The sequence below is a fragment of the Trachemys scripta genome, chromosome 10 (assembly GCF_013100865.1).
Source record: "Trachemys scripta elegans isolate TJP31775 chromosome 10, CAS_Tse_1.0, whole genome shotgun sequence".
Lineage (NCBI taxonomy): Eukaryota > Metazoa > Chordata > Testudines > Emydidae > Trachemys > Trachemys scripta.
Genome location: NC_048307.1, coordinates 50,954,711 through 50,969,966, shown reverse-complemented (window position 1 = coordinate 50,969,966; position 15,256 = coordinate 50,954,711). Strand labels below are relative to the sequence as shown.

The 15,256-nt window shown below is 39.5% G+C and overlaps 1 protein-coding gene across 1 annotated transcript in view; it reads left to right on the top strand.

The window, feature by feature from the left end:
• Positions 1-8,399, top strand: part of IREB2 (iron responsive element binding protein 2) — a 39,920-nt gene extending 31,521 nt beyond the window's left edge. The window contains exons 19-22 of the mRNA XM_034782797.1: positions 1,699-1,846; positions 1,931-2,053; positions 4,028-4,213; positions 4,822-8,399. Of these exons, the coding sequence (XP_034638688.1) occupies positions 1,699-1,846; positions 1,931-2,053; positions 4,028-4,213; positions 4,822-4,932 (568 nt within the window). The 3' untranslated portion in view covers positions 4,933-8,399. The remainder of the gene's footprint in view (positions 1-1,698; positions 1,847-1,930; positions 2,054-4,027; positions 4,214-4,821) is intronic.
• Positions 8,400-15,256: the final 6,857 nt, after the last annotated feature.

Below are 15,256 nucleotides of genomic sequence, written 5' to 3'. Positions count from 1 at the left end.
ACTGTTTATTCAAATGAAAAGTTTTATTTGGGGATAAGATATGTATTATTTTCTTAAACTCAGAGGTGACGTGTTTTGAGTTCTGTTTTAGTCCTGCAGCAAACCACATTGATGAATGGAATTCAAAGCGTTATTCTACTGAATATCTCTCCCCCCCCCCGTCTTTCTGTCCAGCAAAATAAACCCCTATATTTACCCAGAAAAATTAATAATATTTTTGCACTGATTTTTACCTGTTTTTGTTGTTGTGGTAATAAACAAATTCCCAGGAAAAATTAAATAAAAATAAAATAAAAACTGAAAACGAAGGGCCTTACGTATATTTTATCAAGCAAATGAATCTGCTTTATTTTTTGTCTCAGTGGGGAACTTAATTTACCATATAAACAACTGATCATCAAAAATTGCTTTGTTCTGTAAATGCCATTATGCATTAGAGAAATTAATTGTGTATGTCCTGGTTAAAGTGTAAACTGTCATTCCTGTGATTGTAGGCCATCCCCAGAAATGTATTTGAAATTTCTTTTGCCTTCTGAACAGCTGAAATCTATTTTAAAATATCACATTGATGAGATAGACCATTGTAAAAGGATAATGGTCTGCTGCCAAATCCATCTCAAAACATAGATGAATTATTAATTTACAAAGCAGATAGCACTAGTCTTGTGCTAATGTTCTAGTCTCTGTCCATTGATTTTACATAAGAAATTATGTTGCTTTCACTTCACTTGATGGGTACTGAACACAGTATAGGGATAATTGCTTACTCCGCTGCTGTTGCAAAATTATATCCTTGGCCAAGAAAGCAGACTGGCAAATAGACGCACGGAACACATCAGAGACCAGCTTGTTCGTAACATGCCTCGTTTAAAGACTGAATTGCCCCTGTAAGAATGTGAATTTGGCTGAAGGTTTGATGTTGATTCATCTCTCAAATAAATGAACAGTTCTGGACCCAATACAGTGAGATGTTGAACACCCTTAACTCCCAGTGAAGTCTGAGGGTACCCAGCTTTTCACAGGAGGTGCAGAGCTCCTCACAGAATCAGACCTTCCATTTGGTATACACGAACTAATTGTACTGTACTGCACCAACAAACCCCAGAGGGTCCTGTGGCTCCTTTGAGACTAACAGAAGTATTGGGAGCATAAGCTTTCGTGGGTAAGAACCTCACTTTTTCAGATGAAGTCTTGCATCTGAAGAAGTGAGGTTCTTACCCACGAAAGCTTATGCTCCCAATACTTCTGTTAGTCTCAAAGGTGCCACAGGACCCTCTGATGCTTTTTACAGATTCAGACTAACACGGCTGCCCCTCTGATACTCAACAAACCCCAGTTTATCAGCCAAATATCTCAAAATAATGGCTTCCAGTGCCCACTATTTGCCCATGACTATCTCCCTCAGCCTAAATGAAGGGTACTCCGTAGAAGTAAAAATGAATTCACCTTCACTGCCAACTCGTGAGACTAGAACTTGCAGATACTGCTCATGTTGATTTCTTCTATAGACTGCTTAACCCACATTTGTTAGAAAATTAGTCCTCTAGATTGTCACCAAAAAGCCACTTAAAACTCAGTTCAGTTACGGTTGTAATGTTCATTAGCTAGTGCTCTATACCACCTGAGGTTAAAAACCCTCCAAAACAATACAAGTAGACTTTCTGTTGAATATTAAATACTGTCTTCTGATATTTGTAGCCTCACACCTCGTGAATTCAACTCTTACGGAGCTCGAAGAGGTAATGATGCTGTGATGACCAGAGGTACCTTTGCAAATATCAAGCTTTTTAATAAATTCATAGGAAAACCAGCTCCAAAAACAGTTCATTTCCCATCAGGACAAACGGTGAGCATGTATTTGTTCAAATGACTCAATTAAGAGCTATGGATTAGAGCTTGTCTAATGATTTCACTTTCTTTTTTCCTGCAGCTAGATGTGTTTGAAGCAGCAGAGTTGTACCAGAAAGAAGGCATTCCTTTGATTATTTTAGCAGGGAAGAAGTATGGACTGGGTAGCTCAAGAGACTGGACTGCAAAGGGGCCTTTTTTACTGGTACTGTTATATTCTCATGAAGTTAGTTTCAAATGTATTGTTCTAAGAAGATGTCTTTAAGCATCAATTCATGTTAGAAGCTGTCTTCAGTTTAAATTTAAATATTTGCAAAATATTGTTTGCTTGAAAATGTATAATCTGTAATTTTTCCTTGGTAGGATCTGCATAGAAGGGAACAGGTGGTTACAGGACCAGCTTATTAAATTTCAGAAATGTATAATTTATCAGGTTTGACCCACAAAATGGGGCTCCAACATAAGAGATTCCAGACTTAGCTAGATAAATGACACACATACATATACTATTGGTCTAGGTCCCCCTGTCCTGTGGAGGTGCTCTGTATATCCTCCTCCTCCTCCCCCCCCCCCCACCCCCAGCTCTCATAGGGGTTAGTGGGAATGAAGATCAGGTTTTGTAGTAGGTAAGGTAAGAACCAGGCAGTTATTTTTGTGTGCTTGCTTTGGCAGCAGTATAAGTAACTAGGATAAAAAGTACATTGAGGTTGGCTAGCCTATTAATTTACCTTTTATGTAGTTTCTTAAATTTAGTTTAAACTTTTAAAAGTTTCATTCTCTCCCGTCAATTCCCCAGAATCATCGCTCTCCCATTTTAGTCTCTGTTAATGTTTTTCAAGCAAAAATTGGAATTTGCTGCCCTTTTTTTCCCCCTGGAAGCTTTATTTAAAAATTATGTTCATGTTTTTTAAATGTTTGATTTTCATTTTTAAATTCAATCCACATTTTGCAGTCTTGTGAGTGGAAAGGCTGCGCACCATTGTTTGGAGTTGAATTTCACTAGTGAGCTAGATCACCACCAATTTTCAGCTGATATTGTAAAAGTGCAACTCTTCCTCAAGAAAGGAAAACATCCAGACAAACTAATGCTCTCATTACCAATGCTCTGCATTTTTGATGGTTGTCTCTGTTTAGTTTGTGCATGTGGTGGTGACAGCCATGGGATACATTGCAGACTATTCTGATAAACTGCATTTATCATATACCTCTTTCCGTGTCACTTGCTCCCTGCCCATCTATGTTCTCCATCTCTCTGGGAATGCATCTAGAATTCCATGCACCTCAGCAGCTTCAGATAAACAGTTTTTTAAACTCTCAGAGAAATGTTTCCTTTTGTCTTCAACTGTCAAAAGATCCCCCTAATTCCTACAAAATAACAATGGACTCTGAAGCTCTTGGTGGACGGTATTCGGTCCTGCACCACTAATAGATTTCAGTTTCAGTAATGTTCTGAAAAATAACTAAAAATGACACCACGTTATTGCACTGGTCTGCTTCCTGGGTTTATTCACTGCCATTTGCTTGTTTTAGTGCCAAAAATAAGTTGTTACTGCATTTTACCCTTGCTAACACTGCAGAGCCAATAACAAGGCATAGATTCATAGATTATAGGACTGGAAGGGACCTCGAGAGGTCATCGAGTCCAGTCCCCTGCCCGCATGGCAGGACCAAATACTGTCTAGACCATCCCTGATAGACATTTATCTAACCTACTCTTAAATATCTCCAGAGACGGAGATTCCACAACCTCCCTAGGCAATTTGTTCCAGTGTTTAACCACCCTGACAGTTAGGAACTTTTTCCTAATGTCCAACCTAGACCTCCCTTGCTGCAGTTTAAACCCATTGTTTCTGGTTCTATCCTTAGAGGCTAAGGTGAACAAGTTCTCTCCCTCCTCCTTATGACACCCTTTTAGATACCTGAAAACTGCTATCATGTCCCCTCTCAGTCTTCTCTTTTCCAAACTAAACAAACCCAGTTCTTTCAGCCTTCCTTCATAGGCATGTCCAATAAACCAGACTTCCACCAGCTTACGATACAGGAGTCTGGAAGTCGCTGTCTCTGGGTTGATCAGAAGAATATTTGGTGTTTATTTTAATGGTTGTTTTCATTAAACTTCATTATTATGCAGACTGCTGGACTGAAATTGGAAACCAATTATTTTATTTACATTTTATAGGGTGTTAAGGCAGTTATAGCTGAAAGCTATGAGAAGATTCATAAAAGTCATTTGATTGGAATTGGCATAGCTCCACTTCAGTTCCTTCCAGGGGAAAATGCAAATGTTTTGGGCCTCACTGGCAAAGAACAATTTTCTGTATCATTTCCTCAAGAGCTGTTTCCAGGAATCACATTGGATATTAAGGTATTTCTAAAATATAACATCTCTATTTCAAGGTGCAGACAATTGGAATTAAGAAGTAATATGCTGATTTACTTGAAAAAGCAAACATAGTCTTGCCTTCTGCTTAAACTGCTAGTGAACATACTTTGCCAGAATATCTTGAAAGTACATATAATTATAGTTGCCTTCTTGTTCCGTTACTTGTCTGCATGTGCAGCCCCTAATCACTTCTATTTTCCCCCAACACAGAAACTTTGTTAAAAGCCAATTAAAGTTTAATCAAATCCCACTCACATAACCTGGATTAAAGCAACAGTCTGCATGATTCCTTTCCACCTAGACATCGTGTTCAATGCCAACAATGACACACTTTGCACAGCCACAGGAAAATCACTCCTACTTCCAGCAGAGAATGCAGCACAATATGCTTCCCAAAATTATCTAAAATTGTGCACTAATATAAAACTTAATCCTGGCTTTAGCAATGCGAATATCTGGAATGGTTGGCATATGCAGATTGAGTTTTTGTCTGTCTCATTTATGGTTTGTGGGTAGAGTATGAGTTCAAAAATTGGAGACAAGTTTTTAAAAGTAATTAACACTAATTGTTCTTGTTTTTTATTTTGAAGACTAACACTGGCAAAGTGTTCAGTGTGATTGCCTCATTTGAAAATGATGTGGAAACAACAATATATAAACATGGTGGAATTCTAAACTATGTGGCTCGAAGATTCTTATAGTAGCTACTGACTATATGGATACCTTGCATAACTGGTAATTCTGAAAATGCCTTGTGTGAACCCGGGAATCCATACTATGGAACTGCAAACAGTCCCAGTCCGCTCAAAGTTATTTCGTCCATGGATGTAGAAGATTGTGAATCATTGTAGTGACCGCAACAAGATCCTTCCTGATTTTAAATAATATTCGAATGGTGCTATTAACATTGCTAAAATCGACATACGTGTTTTGTGGCAGAAAGCTGTAAGTATGGGGGGGATATTTTATCACACCATTTTGTAAATAAAGGATGTGAAATCCGAAACTGAATTGTGCTGAAGATTATTCTGTAAGAAGACTCTTCCTGCAGTTGTTTTCACTTAGTTTTGCACCTGTAAATCTGTGTACTGCTATTTGTTGGTTTAAGGGTAGCAGATGGTATGGAATGTTAGAGGCAAGAGAGATGGATTCTTCCATTGTAGTAGCTAAGAATACAGACCCGAAGGTTTGAATTCATTATCCTTTAAATTGTGGGTTGACCAGAGAAGGTCCACACAAAGCCCAAAGAGTTCTGTAACATAGGCCGTGGCTCTCTTTACCTTCACTGTGGAGATGGTGTGCTCTATCTGATCCAGATCAAACATCACTCAGAGTAAGATGAAATATTGTACACGGGGGATATGAAGTCTCCATGGGCCAAACCTCTGTATTTAAAAATGAGGATGGCTGCAATAAATTCTATTTCATGGAAGTAAGATGCAGTTCTGAAACTTTGGGCAAGTTCCTATGTCCCTCAAGTGAGCAGCTTGCCCATCTTTGCTGTAACTGGAGCAGCATGGTTGTCCCCCTTGTGTGACACTGGGAGTTAATGTGTACTGTTTGCAGTGTCGCTAACCAAAGTACTGACAAGCTGAGTTGTGAAAACCTACTTTTAAAAAATGTACTAGGCTTTTAGATTTTCTTCTTTGCTTTTAAGTGTGGCCTACAATTACTATGTTTTGTTCCTCTTAAATTACATTGTAAAGCATTACATGGCTGAGATAACCACATCGTCTTTTAAAACTTCTAATGTGTGCTCTGAATACTCTTCTCTTCCCATGACACCAGAACTCTGCTTAAGATCCCAGTTTTCTAACCAAAGCTAGCTGTTTTGGCATTGCCGTTTGAGCTGCTGTAGTTTTGGTTGTGTCCGCACTTCCATGATAAAAGCCTATTTTCCATGAGTTTACAATTAGAAATATACTGTCTCAGCACAGGAACTTATTTGGTTTCATTAGTTTAAAAAAACATTTTACACCTTTTAAATTATAACGATTTTTAAATCACTTGTATAAATCAGAATTTCAGCTTTTTTTCCCTCTTGAAGCTCTTTTCAAATTATATTTTAAAAATTGGCTTGCGATTATCTATTATGGTTTATAGTTCCTTTTGGGAGAGAAATAACATTTATTATCATTAAATATTCGCTAGTCCACTGCACATGCCCAGTAAATTATTTCCATAATTATGCTTCAGGATTTCTACTGCAAATAACATGTATATCAAAACTCTTAAGAGAACAATTTCAGCTTTATTGCATAGATAGGGGGTTGCATTTTAATATAAATTACTAACTTATACTCAGGCAATAGACTGTAGTGGTCTTTCAGTCAAAAAATATAGGGCATAAAAATACCTTTCAAGTTTTTACATGAAAATGTAATTTTAAAAAAATCCTGTTTAAACTATGTTACAGTTTTGACAAAGTCCTGAAAAGTCATGGTTAAAACTGGCAAACCTTTAGCACTTTCAGGTGGTGTTAATTTTCATGACATGAAATAACAAGCTCTCAAACTGAACTTTGAATTCCTTGGCTATTTCATTTTATGTCACAACCCTAGTGGCATTTAAATACCTTTGTGTGTAATATGCTTTTTGAAGAAGGAAAGTTTTTCTATACAAATTCCAAAATCCTGTGTAATCTTTTACTACATTTTACCAGCTGAGCTGTGCTTTCTTTTAGCAGAGAGAAAAACCATTGACAATTGCCACTGCTTAGTAAATTAATTTAATACATTTAAGACAAAAGCTACTCAGCTGTATGACTGCTGTGTGAATTAAGTATTCAAAGATCCATTTCTATCTTGGACGTTTGTAATGACAGTTGTGATTGAGGAGCAAATCTTGTTTATTGTATAAAACTGGCCTATCTTAATCTCTCTCTGTTTTTCAACTGAGTGGTATATTTTCTCTGGGTTCAAGTGAAGGAGAATGTGTGTTCATTATTGGGGAGCAAGTGGAAATCCTGTTGTTTGGCATAAAAGAGTTTAGTTTAAACATCTCTCTTGTCCAACTACCATTGCTTGAGTTCAGCACACAACCTCCCAACGTCTGCAGTCTTGCAATAAAACACTTGTTGCTGCAGCAGTAAAATACTCAAGAAAAGTGATATAAGACACACCAGAAGTAAATCAATATTGTGACAGAAAATGCAATTTAACGAGACATTTATCAACCTACAGTTTTTCCAACATTAAAACAAGTAAATTCTGTTGAGGCATTCCGATGTCAGTCCTGTAGTGACTGCTTTAATTCTGCTGCTCTTCTGCTTTAAAATCAGTGAAAGAATATTATGAATGCCTCAAAGTAAGCTTTGTTTCCATAGTTTAGGTCCTGCCATTGCTATTTCACTAGGGCTGATTCAAAGCCTATTGAAGTCAATGGGAATCTTTTCATAGACTTCAGTTGACTTTGGATCAGGGCCTCAGTGCCCACAAGTTTGAAGCATGGTGAATGCTGAGAGAAATGGCACCATAAATGCACCTATCTGTTTTGCTTGTCACAAATTAGCAAACTGCTCTAGAAATGAAGGAACTTGCTTGGCTGTCTTCCCCTGTCCCCGCATCACGTGCATGTGATCACAGGCGTTACATAACACTCTCTCAACACAGCAGCAGGGGAAACAAATTAATTTTGACATAGTGCTAGGATCTAGTAGTTTGGCATGCGATAGCCCGATTAAATGACATCCATCTCACAGCAGTGGCAGGATACAGTCCGATTAGAGGACTGCTTTGACCATAGACAATACAATGTTCAATAAGCTCTCTTTCCTGTATTTTAAAGCATAGGAGGGAAAAAATAACAAAGTGACTCTTCAAGTGTTAGACATATTTAACTTAGAATTTTCTCTTCAGTTTGATTTGGAAAATAACCTTATTCTGATTTTTCTAAATGTTTTCCCCCCAAACTTTGGGATAGTGTTGATGTTTATACATTTTACACATACATATAGGGACATGAAACAAAATGTATATTAATCACATTTAAGCAACTGCAAATCAGTGTCTGCTGTTTAAAGCCAACAAAACAGTATAACAGTTTTAAGTTCAATAATGTTAAGTATTGTATAGAAATATTATCTTGAGACAAAGTTCATTTGCTGACAATTGTGCATAAAATGTTACTGATGTTGTAAATTATTTTTAATAAAGAAAATTGTATCACACTACTTGTATGCAACCATCTGTTTTAAAACAAATCACATAGAATGTGTTTAAAATGCCAGCATAATTCCTTATAAAAAGGAGGCAAGGATATTTCTCTTAAAATTTGGGAACTGTTATACATTAAATCACTGGCAGTGCAAACTGCAACTTTCGTGTATGGAGTACTCTGTCTGCAGTGAACTGAACAGATCAGAAGTAGTAAAAAATAAGCAAAGGACTGCTTCCCTCCCTCTCTTATGGCAAATACCTCTGAGATTCATCTTCCCTTCTCCTAAATTAAAGGGAGGGAACTCAGATTAAAAACTACATTTTAAAATAAATGCCCCTAACATTAGAAATGACATCTTAGAGTACCTAAAGAAAGAATTCTTAAAATCTGGTTTACTTCAGAAAATTCATGCTCTTAATTTGGAGGGGGTGTTTGCATTTCTCCTTATGAGTCCTTTTCGCTTTTGTTTCTAATCAACTTCACTTTCTTGTTCTCACAAACTCAATGCTGCATCATAGAGGTTGTAATCATTGCAGGGAATGTTTTTTATTATTTAAGTTTTCCTTTGAGATTTCAAAAGCAAAAACATACTTATCTTCAGGGAGAGAATCTGGTATGTGAGTAAAATTTTAAGGTATTGTTAAAGCTTGTTTTCACAAAACCTATATGTGGGGTCAAATTTGACCAGTCACTTGAACTAGACTAGATGTGTACTCTGTATTTGAACACTTTGGCACTCTAAAGGACATATCCCAGATATACAAGATGCTTCAGATTTGTTATAGGGACACCATACCAATTCACAGAATTGTCTTTGGGACTTGTGTTAACCTGGTTCATAAAGGGTATGATTTTCAAGCACTCAGTGTTGGCATTCCTGCTTCCACTGTAGTCAGTGGGAGTTGTTGAGCACTTTTAAAAATCCCAACTACATTTTTTAGCCTTTTTTCATCCCTGGGCTGGGGGGATTTCAGACTATAAGAAATTACAGAAAGCAAAATAAAGATGATTAATTATGCTTATAAAGTTTTAAAAATTAATTTAACTCAGTATTAATGTGCAAAGTGTAACAGAACTATAAAACAAATATATTTTAATACCTTTTATCAATTGGGTATCTGACCTTGATCACATTCCTATTGAAAATAGTATTATCCAAGCAACTTGTAACACATGATAGTTTAAGGTTGCTTTGACAATGAAACTTCTTCAAATGTGAAAGGGCACAATTGTAGGTCACTTACTAGCTGGATCATATTTATTACATCTTTTTACCTGCTAATACATCATTAAAATTTGAATCAGATATAACAATCTGCTTATTACATAGACCCTCAATTACTGAGCACATAATAAGAAAAAAACAAATAGCCATACTGCTGCTTATCACATCATAGTAGTGTGGCTGGTTTATCTTCCTACCCACTTAATTAGCTCCTGGCTTGTTAGGGTTACTCCACAACATTCTCAGGATTCTGCCTGACATTTTTAGAAACTTGGGCCTCAGGTAGGTTCAAGATTACTGGCAAGTACAGTATTATTAATCATTTAAGTCCATATTCTATGCTGTCAACATCACAAGTGACTGGTCTTAGCGTATACACAACATGCCTCAGGTGGCACGTGACCAGGACACATCACTGAATGTGGTCCGCTGGTTGGATCATTAGCTTTCCTGGCCTTGGCTGGATACTGATGAGGAGTGCGATGTGAACACTAATCTGTGCCCCCAGCTGGCTGGTGAAAGATTATTAAGGAAACAACAGAGATTTGCAGCAGACTTTTGAGTCCCCAGAGTCTTCTTTTCTAAACTGACTGGGGATGAACCTGCAAGTGCCTCAGTCTGGCTGTTAGGTCTATAGCCCCCATTACTGTAGTATCATGATCTTTAATGTAGTTGTCCTCCTAATGCTGCTGGGTGGTAGGAAAGTGCTGTTATCCCCATTGTACAGACCGGAAACAGGCAGAGAGAGACTTAAGTAGCTTGCCCGAGGTTCTATTATAAGACATCTGTAGGGGCTTAGGAAATTGAACCCATATCTCCCAAATCCGAGGCTTTCACCCTCATATTGTTTTTGCCACAGACTAAATCAAAATTGGCCTGGGAATTTCCCCTGGATTCAACACAAGGATTTGATATCCGTAAACCCATACTGCCTGCCTGTATCATCAAGGAAATGAACTCTGAGCCTTTCAGGAATCCGATAACTGACAAAATTAGGAGACTCCATACCCATGATGAGCTACTGATGTATGATGTCTGTGAGCAGGGTCCTAGTGGGGAGCCAACTATGGTCACTCAATTAGGGTGAACTGCAAAGAATGGGGCAGACAATCCCCATAAAGCTGGTGGATATTCCAATACTTAGATTTACCAAGCCAGCATAAAACAACTTCTTTATTACTTTACTGGTTACTCAGAAGTCCAAACAACACAGTTCCCTTAAAGCAGGGGTGACCAACCTGTGGCTCCAGAGCCACATGCGGTCTTCAGAAGTTACTATGCGGCTCCTTGTATAGGCATCGACTCAGGGGCTGGAGCTACAGGTGCCAACTTCCCAATGTGCCGGGGGGTGCTCGCTGATCAAACGGTGGCTCTGCCCCCACTCCACCCCTTCCTGCCCCCTCCCCTCTGCCTGCCATGCCATCACTCCTCCACCTCAGTCTCTCCTGCATGCCATGAAACAGCTGATCAGGAGGTGTGGGGAGGGAGGAGGAGGCACTGATCGGTGGGCGGGAGGTGCGGGGAGCAGATGGGGGGCTGCTGATGTATTACTGTGGCTCTTTGGCAATGTACATTGGTAAATTCTGGCTCCTTCTCAGGCTCAGGTTGGCCACCCCTGCCTTAAAGTGACCCAGCCTCAGACCTCCATCCAGGTACCCACATCAAATATGATATACATTTCTGTAAATCTTATTTCATCATATAAAAGAAAAGGTTCTACCAATCCCAAAGGATCGGACACATTACCTCCCAAGTTATTGAATATTTCAGATCTTACCCAAATACACACTACAGCCAATTCTTAAATGCATTAAAAAACAAAAGCAAGAGTATGGTTAAAAGATCAATATACATACAGACATGAGTTCAGTTCAATTGAGGTGCAGATTCATAGCAAAGATGGTGAGCTTCGTCGTTGAAAAGAGTTCTTTCAGAACTAGTTCATAGGTAATAGTCCAATGTCCAAATAACATATTTGGGGTGTACCAGCATAACTGGGACCTCAGTCTTTCGACTCAAACTTCCCCTGACGAAGCCTGAGCAGATCTGAGATGACAGAATCAGGACCCAAGAATCTTTTATACAATTTCATGTCTTTTGACAAGTTGGGATTTCCTCAGGGAACAAAAGGTAATTCGGATTATTTTGAAGGAGGTCCACCACCGGTACTTAGCTAAATGAATTAACTAGGCCGTCAATTAATCACAGTTAACTCACGCAATTAAAATTTTTTTATCATGATAAAAAAATTAATTGCGATTAATCGCACTTATAACAATAGAATACCAATTGAAATTTATTAAATATTTTGGATGTTTTTCTACATTTTCAATATTAATTTCAATTACAACACAGAATACAAAGTGCACAGTGCTCATTTTATATTATTTTTTATTACAAATATATGCACTGTAAAAGTGATAGAAATAGTATTTTTCAATTCACCTCATACAAGTACTGAAGTGCAATCTCTTTATCATGAAAGTGTAACTTACAAATGCAGATATATTTTTTTTGGTTACATAACTGCACTCAAAAACAAAATGTAAAACTTTAGAGCCTACAAGTCCACTCAGTCCTACTTCTTATTCTGCCAGTTGCTAAGACAAACAAGTTTGTTTATATTGACTGGAGATACTGCTGCCTGCTTCTTATTTACAATGTCCCCTGAAAGTGAGAACAGGCATTCGCATGGCACATTTGTAGCTGGCATTGCAAGGTATTTACATGCCAGATATGCTAAACATTCATACACCCCTTCATGCTTCGGCCACAATTCCAGAGGACATGCTTCCATGCTGATGATGCGTGTTAAAAAAATAATGTGTCAATTAAATTTGTGACTGTATTCCTTGGGGGGAGAATTGTATGTCTCCTGCTCTGTTTTACCCATATTCTGCATATATTTCATGTTATAGCAGTCTCAGATGATGACCCAGCACTTGTTTGTTTTAAGAACACTTTCACAGCAGATTTGACAAAACGCAAAGAAGGTACCAATGTGAGATTTCTAAAAATAGCTACAGCACTCGACCCAAAGTTTAAGAATCTGAAGTGCCGTCCAAAATCTGAGAGGGATGAGGTGTGGAGCATGCTTTTAGAAGTCTTAAAAGAGCAACACTCTGATGCGGAACTACAGAACCCAAGCCAACAAAAAAGAAAATCAACCTTCTGCTGGTGGCATCTGACTCAGATGATGAAAATGAACATGCGTCAGTCCACACTGCTTTGGATCATTATCAAGCAGAACCCATCATCAGCATGGAAGCATGTCGGTGGTTGAAGCATGAAGGGACATATGAATCTTTAGCACATCTGGCACGTAAATATCTTGCAACGCCAGCTACAAAGTGCCATGCAAACGCCTGTTCTCACTTTCAGGTGACGTAAACAAGAAGCAGGCAGCATTATGTCCTGCAAATTGTAACCAACCTTGTTTGTCTGAGTGATTGGCCAATCAAGAAGTAGGACTGAGTAGATTTGTAGGCTCTAAAGTTTTATATTGTTTTATTTTTGAATGCAGTTTTTATTTTACATAATTCTACTTTTGTAAGTTCAACTTTCATGGTAGAGAGATTGCACTACAGTACTTGTATGAGGTGAATTGAAAAGTACATTTTTTTTGTTTTTTTACAGTGCAAATATTTGTAATCAAAAATAAATATAGTGAGCACTGTACACTTTGTATTGTGTTGTAATTGAAATTAATGTATTTGAAAATTTAGTAAACATCCAAAATATTTAAAATAAATGGTATTCTATTAACAGCGTGATTAATCGCAATTAATTGTTTTAATCACTTGACAGCCCTAGAATTAACATAAAGCCATTTGCTTGTTCCTCCACCATTCACAGCACATTTCAAAGAGAGATGAATACCGAGATATTCCATGTTTACAATTCATTGAAATGATAGGAATTTTTTTTTTGACCTCTGAATTATCAGAATACAGCATATTCAGGGACTGTTAATTATATTGTTGACCCTACTCACACATATGTAAATACACAAAAACACAAACATCATCTCCCCACATGTCTTTTGAGGGTTATTTATTTTGCAGGATGTTTAACTCCTTCTAGCCATGCATCACAATGTCACTGAGTAGAAAAGACAGACTCACTGTGTGTGTTAGAGAACACATGAGCCAGGACAACCTAGATCTTCCTTGATTGATTTGTACTGCAGTAGTGCCTAGAGAGGCTTCAGCCACATTGTGCTAGGTGCTGTAAAAACAGGTATGAGTAAGTCCTTCTCCAAAGAGTCCAAAATCCACATAGCCAATGGACAAGAAAGGATTATCATCTCCATTTTATAGATGGGAACTGAGCCACAGCCTGATTGTGACCTGCCCCAATCAAACAGAAAATCAGCAGCAGAGCCAGGAACTGATGCCAGATCTCCTGAGTCCCACTCCACTGCCTTAACCACAAGATAATCCTGCCTCTACTTGGGAGCTCAGTTCAGGGCTGGCTTAGCATTTGAACAGGAACTGGTACTGTCCACCTCCACTATTTTCAGGATGACTGCTTCCCTGTGACCATGAACTGCCTTGGAAATGTTTGTTACAGGGCATTGCAATAGCACAGACAGTTAGCTGAATCTGGAAAAGAAAAGTCAATTTCTGCTTCCATGGCTCAGAAGTGTAAATCCTCCTAAGTGCCTGGTACTGTATCTAAAGCTACCCAGTCTAGTAGAGCCTCCCCTCCCTTACTTTTCATTTTAAATTCTAGTGGGATCCACGTACCTGTCTTGCTAGGCTTCAGATAGAGAGGTGCAATGTCCATTTAGTCCACCCAATTATTCCTTTGGGGGAGAGCCCAGGGCTGGGGCGGCAGGAGGTGCGGGTGGGGGCCAGAGCTGGGGCAGCAGGGAGTGGGGGTGCAGGGGGGGGGGGGGGGGGGCAGGGCTGGGGTGGCAAGAGATGCGGGTGGGGGAAGAACCCAGGGCTGGGGCAGCAGGAGGGTGCAGGTGAGGGCCAGAGCTGGGGCAGCAGGGGGTGTGGGCGGGGGAGAGTTCAGGGCTGGGGCAACATAGGGGTGCGCGGGGAGCCCAGGGCTGAGGTGGGGGGTGGCAAAAAACCTAGAGCTGGCTCTGTCCCTACCTAGGGTTACCATATGTCCTCTTTTTCCCGGACATGTCCAGCTTTTCGGCAGTCAAACCCCCGTCCGGGGGGAATTGCCAAAAAGCCGAACATGTCCGGGAAAATGGCGGCTCTGCTCCTCCCTGACTCTTCGGCTCTGTTTAAGAGCCGGGCTGCCCAAGCACTACCGGCTTTGGGCAGCCCCCTTGCTTCCAGACCCCAGCCGCCTGCCGGGCACTTTCCCTCCTGGGCTCCGACGGCGCAGGGTCCAGAGGCATGGGGGCTGCCCGAAGCCAGTAGCGCTCGGGCAGCCCAGCTCTTAAACAGAGCCAAAGAGTCAGGGGAGGAGCAGAGCAGCCGCGGGAGGGGAAGTGCCCGGCCGGTATTTTCCCGGACATGTTCGGCTTTTTGGCAATTCCCCCCGGACAGGGGTTTGATTACCAAAAAGACGGACATGTCCGGGAAAAACCGGATGTATGGTAACCCTAAGTAAGATTAACTAGTCTAGTTCAAAACCAGCCTATCTGCCAGTCATGAAATGCTGACAGATAGGCTGGT